A 6,637-nucleotide genomic window follows, 5' to 3' on the forward strand; every position below is an offset into this window, starting at 1 on the left:
AAAAAAACAATACCTTCAAGCTCAATAGATGTACAGAAAAAGATAAATGTAAAGCGAAAGATTCGGGACAGTGATGAAGTTGATGAAGAATAGCATTCTGATGCATCATCTGAACATCTAGAACCTGAAGCGGATCCAAGAGTGGATCCCACATCATTTGAAGATCTATCAAAATTTCCAGAGGTTGAGGATTATGTTCTGGTTGAATTTAAACCAGAAAACACAAAATCAAAGCCTGTTTACTACATAGGAAAGGTGCTTTCTTGTGTTACTGAGACAAATGAGGCGAATATTAGTTTTATGACTCAAAATTCTACTTTCCCGTTATCTCCGACATTGCCACAATACCAGTTAAGGACGTTAAAATGATTTTTACCAAGACCCCTTAATTACGGTCAGACTAAGCGACAAAATTCATTTTTTTCGTTCGAATTAAACTTTAGTTTAATGAATATGCGTTCATCTTCTTTTAAAACATGTTTTCTTACTTTAAAAATGAAAGTAAGCTTAAAGCTACAATTTCCTTTGATGTTCTGTTTAAAATCAAAATTGAAATAAATTAAGTTGGAGTTTTTATTTTGTTTTAATCACTGGGCAATTACATATAGTGTCTTACTGTTACCCACACATGGGTAACACTGAGACAAATGACAACTGAATTTTATGTGTCAAATTCAGAGATCTTAAAACTCAGGTACCGCTAAATTCTCTACATATTGTGTTAATAAAAGGATGTAAAAATAGAGTCATTAAAAAATTTTGTTTATACATTTAATAGTAATGGTCTTATAGTAAAAAGAAAAAAAAGTGCCTCACTGTTACCCAGTTTCCCCTATTCAGTCTCAAGCCATACTGTGTATAAGTGTCGCTTATCTTATTCATTGACAATGAGTGTATCATCGGCGTATCTGATATTATTTACATTGACCCCGTTAATATTAACTCTTTCAGTGGCATCAGTAAAAGCCTCATTGAATATTTCCTCTGAATTTTATTCGATAGTGATTCACCCATACTGCAGCCATCTATCTCTGTTATTTTTAGAGTTTGCAGCATCTTGTCATAACACGCGTACCTTACCAAAAGCCCTTTTAAAATCAATTGTTCAACAAATTTAAACTCAATGTTCTTCTGCCTCTGATATAAAGCTAACTGGTGCAGTCAGTAGGATCGGAGTAGTTTTTGATTGACATTTACATGTCATCGATAAATCGTGATAACGTAAGTTTTAGGTATTTGGTTTTAATTGCGAACTTTGAAGTTAAGGTCGTATCTTTTCAAAATCGCTCTTAAATAGAGTGAGAGATCATTTAGCAGAACATTTTGATTCACCTAATTGAAATAACTATTTTGTCGTTTTAGAAAAACTCAATTTTAACATCAATCCCTATATTATTCGAAATAGACAAACTTTTCTAGTATATAGGTATTTTTCCAATTACTTATCGAATTCTCCAATTATTAGATGTACCTGTATGTATAATAGTTTAGAGTTAATGTATCCTAATATTGATTTCTTTTTTGAGCTTTGTGCCTTTAAACGACACCTAAGACGGATTCCTGAATAAACTACATGGGTATTTTTTTTCTAGATTGTGATGTAATTTTTAGAATTAATTCTCCGTAGTTGTAAGTAGTATTATGTAGAATTTGTTTATTAATTTGTATTTGTGATATAACGTGCTTATTCTTATTATTGGACAGCTACGTCTGTCTGTAAGAGCCTTGAATGTAAATAAATAAATAAATGGGAAAATGTTATTTAAAAAAAAACCTGTAGTACCACTGCTTTGCATCTTTTATACATTTTAACGCATTTAATAAGTCTTCTAACCGAACATCATTATTTAATACTTCTTAAGCATTAGTAAAGATTATATGGAATATTTGGTATATATATGAAGTATATGTTAGTACTACCATTAAATACTTTTTTAGAAAAGTAAAGAACAGAGATGATATGAATAGAGCTAATTTTAAAATTAAAAAAGTTTTTTGCGTTGTATAGTAAATATGTAATTTTTATAAATTTTTTATGTTTTTAATTTGAGTTTAAATAGTATTTAATTCGTATTCTTTACATATTTTGTTTAATCGATCTTTAATTTTTGAAATATAGAAACACTAAACTCAACTAGGTATTTTTCAGCAGAACATTTACTTCTGTTGTTCTATCTGCGTAAATTATTATAAACCAATCTCTGTTATAAGCAATTTGTTTGTTTAAAGGGAAAAATTGTAAAGTTTCAGGCATCCAAAAACATATGTATTTTATAATAAACAATTTGGTTTTATTGAAAATATAAAGATAAAATATGTACTTTTTGAAGGAAAATTTTGGTGTATTTCTGGACTTAACAAAGGCTTTTGACACGGTTTCTCATAATATGTTTTTTTATAAACTTAAACGAATTAGCATAAAAGATGTATCATTGGCCACAAAGTAATATTTCGAAAATTCATCGATCTGAATATGTCTGTATTAGTGGAGTACCATAACTATAATTAAAGACGTTTTTGTATAAGAAAAACAAGTTTAAAATAAAGTTTATGTTTAGGTAATCAAAATGTATTTAAAAAAAATACACAAGATAATATTTATTTAATTGACCATGCTTTAAATAAGTGAATTACTTTTTAAAATTTTTTTGTTGGATAAATCTTTTTTTAAAAACAAAAAATTAAATAAATTTTCTTTCAACATTAATTAAAAATATACTACATATATTTAGTTTTAAAAAATATATATGGACATTAAAATAATAAGTAGGGTCACCTTGTATATACTTGTAACATAGAAAGTTAATAATAATTATTTACTAATAAAATAATGTACAGGCATGCTAAATATATATATAGGTTTACTACCATTATATATACTCATTACACGATCTAGTTGTAATCGCTGATAAGGATAACATCATGGCCATGGACATTAGACATTATAGTAATTGCTGACTAATTCACAAAAATTATGTTAATAATTTTTTTGTTATACAAGGTGTTTAGTCAAACACTTTTTTCCGTTTTGTCTGTCATTTAAAATAAACATATTTAAAATGGAAAAAAGTGAAATATCATTATAAGTCATTTAAACCTCTTCTACATGTTTCACACTCCATAAACCATTATATGTATAATACGAATGTTCTAAAAGATTTGTAATGATTTCAGTACTATTCAAGATAATTTTTTGATAATTTTATTGTAATTCATAGGCACGTTTTTCCCTCAAATCCATCCTCAGAGATTTTTCTATTTTGGTGCAAAAGAAAATAATATATATATATATATATGTAGTATGGTTATCTCTAAAATTATGTTTGCTAATTAATTAAACTTTTTTGTTGTTGGCTCTTGGTTAACAAAATTGTCTCTAACTCAGATTGTTTTTCCATTAGAACATTATGAAGAATTTAATAATGTTTATTTATTTAACATATTGCTACATACAAGTACAATAATATATATTATAATTTTTAAAAACATATTTACGATATCTTGATAAAACTAGTAAATATATAAAGTAAAAATAAAAGTAAGCGAATAAATAATAAATGAGTAAAATACAATGTTAAACTACACAAATATTAAAATTAGATATACCCTCCTAACAACCCTTTAAATTCTCTTATACAACTACATTCCTTAATATTATTTGGTAACTTATTAAATTAGATTAACTATTTATAAAGAAAAGAATTCATCATTTCGCTAGAATAGCATCTATAACAATAATAACATGTTTATGTAGCATATTTGCTACATACACTACCGGACAAAAGTGGAGAAACAAAGTGTATTTTGTATTTATTTTTATATTAGTGTATTTGATCATTAATTTTTTTTAATATAATTTTGTTTCTAGTCTTCAGTACCTCAATAAAACATTTAAAAAAAAAGTGACAACTAATTTATTTTATTCTTGTTTTTACAGGGGACAAAAGTGGAGAAACACTGCTTTTAGTTATTTTTTATACGCAATGTATTAGTTAGTTGTACATACAAAGACTAATAATGTGTAGCAAAACCCTTATTTTTTATAACTTCAGCATAGAGTTCATTAGGCTGTCAATATAAACTGCTGAAATGGAATTCCACTCCTCTTGAAGAGCTGTAAACAAATCATCCTGGTTTTTAAATTTATCTTTATTTTTTTGTCTGATTTTCCTATCTAAATGGTCCCATAGGTTTTCTATCGGGTTTTTTTAGCGGAATATTTTCTTCTGCGTATGAAAGCATAAGATCCTGAAGAATTCTTAAAAATTGAAATCTGTCCATTTTTCCTTCAACTTTTCTTAATGGTCCTACTCCTGATCCGGAAAAGCAACCCCAAACCATGATATTGCCTCCTCCATGTTTCACAGTTGCCCTGGTGTACTTTGGATTAAGTCTAGTATTGGCAGGACGACGAACCCATTTCATTCCATCAGATCCGAATAGGCAGAACTTACTTTCATCAGAAAATAGAACCGTTTTCCACTTTTGGGTTGTCCAATCAAGATGTTCCTGTGCAAATTGGAGTCTAGCCAATCTATTTTTTTTAGAAATGAATGGTTTTTTAACTGGACGACGGCTATAAAGTCCAAATTCAGTCAAACGACGACGAATAGTACGCACGAAACCCCAGGTATTTCATTATAAATTTCTGTGGCGGGCATAAAGGGATGTTCTGTTGCCAACATTTTTATTTTTCTCTCAATAACTTTATTCGTTTTCCTTGGCCGTCCATACCTTGGACGGGTAGTGATACTATTATATTTTTTAAAAGCAGCAATAGTTTTTTAAACTACGGATCTATTACGATTAATTTGTCTATAGCAATTTCACTTTGTTCTACACAGCTTGAAATTTTGAAACAATTAATTTTCGGAGATCAATACTCAGATCTATTCCGCGAGGCATTTTGCACAAACCGTATAAAACAGTTTAACACTCAACGTTAAGATCAAACTAATGATAAATAATCACTTTAAATACCAAATAAAATTTGTTTGGAATGTTATTCACTTTTGTCCGCATAAAATAGCATAAATAATTTTTTGATCAACTGATACGGTAAATACAAACAAGAAGGATGTGTTTTTATGCTGCAATAATAGAGCTAAATATTTTCTACTAAAAATGTAAAATAATATCTTGTATGTTAAGATGTTATTGTTAAATTTGTAAATATTTCTTCACTTTTGGCCGGTAGTGTACATGGTAACAAGGCAATATTCGAGAAACTACAAAATCATTATTAACAATATAAAGCCAAAACTAGTGTGTTAAAAGTGTTAAAAAAAATAAAATTAATATAAAATTAAAAACTATACTAAAAAGTATAAAAATAAAAGATACAAAGAAAGACAACTAAAATATAAAACAGTTACATATGTATGTAATGTTTTTGAGACACAAGAAATTTTCTTATGAGAAATTATTGTGAAATAAATATTATTTCTTTGACCGAGTCTTTTTAAGAAAATTCTCACCAAAACTACTGCAAAACTGATCCTTTTAAAATATACCATTAATATACGTATAAAATACTATTATAAAATATAAATACTATATATTTATACGTATTAAATACCACATTTTTACGTTCAAATTCATCCTCAGGAATCCGTCCACATTAGTGTATGCAAAATATGAAAATTATCCGACTGAACCTCTTTGAAAAACAGTCGAATTATTTAGTAAAATATTCTCAAGAAATATGATCCTAAATCATGTATTTACTATCTATAATGAATAAAAGAGGAACGGATATGCATAAAATATGCATTCAGAAAAGTAAAACATTCCTGATCTATTATCATTGGACATAAATAACAGCTCATGAAAATTCCCAAAGAAACATTCCAGCAACTTGAATGATAACATGTATACGAAATATTATAACTAAGTACTTACAAATGCAGTAAAGTCAGCATAATTCTCAATCTTCGAAAAGATATACTCCGTCAAACTAACATTAGGAATATCCACCGGTCTAGGATGATAAAGAATATTGTCTCTGATATTCCAGCTGGATGAACTTAAACTAAGGCATCGCCTCTGTATGTGCCTGACCTCCTTCAGTTTGGTGCAAACTATAAACGTTTTCATCACCGAACCAGACATTTTCCGTGTTTGATCTCAATAAACTAATGGACACGACTGTTTAATCGGAGGTTAATTAAACGAATTTTAAAGTAAATCCCGTCGTGGGAGAAATTGTATAATTAGCCTATAAGCACCATAAACAGCCGGTTTTTACCGCTCGGTGGACACGGTACGCCTGCTTGAAGTAGTACCCACTTCACTGCGCTGAAACGACTAAATATTTCTGCTATAACAAAAACACGTTATTAACCTTTGCAACCGAGCCTCGTGCGAGAACTCGCTAATTCACAGACTAGGAGCTGGTGTAAAGGAGCGTGTGTAGGTGTTGGATTAAATTTCTGATTTGAAACTGGAGAAATTAATGTGAAAATCTAATTGGATCAGAGATTTCGATATTAGTTCTAGTCTAGGGAAAAACGTGATTCTGGATTCGCAATTTGGGAAGTTTGGGTAGTTTTTTTCCTAATCCTTCCTGTAAAATATCCTAAATTAATTAATTATATTTAATAAACGTATATTTTATAAACACCCTGTATTCATTTAT

The 6,637-nt window shown here is 28.7% G+C and overlaps 1 protein-coding gene across 1 annotated transcript in view; it reads right to left on the reverse strand.

Moving 5' to 3' along the window:
* The window catches only part of LOC126733774 (uncharacterized), a 33,295-nt gene extending 26,982 nt beyond the window's left edge, over positions 1 to 6,313 (reverse strand). The window contains exon 1 of the mRNA XM_050437169.1: positions 5,902 to 6,313. Within this exon, the coding sequence (XP_050293126.1) occupies positions 5,902 to 6,111 (210 nt within the window). The 5' untranslated portion in view covers positions 6,112 to 6,313. The remainder of the gene's footprint in view (positions 1 to 5,901) is intronic.
* Between the last annotated feature and the right edge of the window lie 324 nt (positions 6,314 to 6,637).

Source organism: Anthonomus grandis, chromosome 3 (genome assembly GCF_022605725.1).
Source record: "Anthonomus grandis grandis chromosome 3, icAntGran1.3, whole genome shotgun sequence".
Taxonomy (NCBI): Eukaryota; Metazoa; Arthropoda; class Insecta; order Coleoptera; family Curculionidae; genus Anthonomus; species Anthonomus grandis.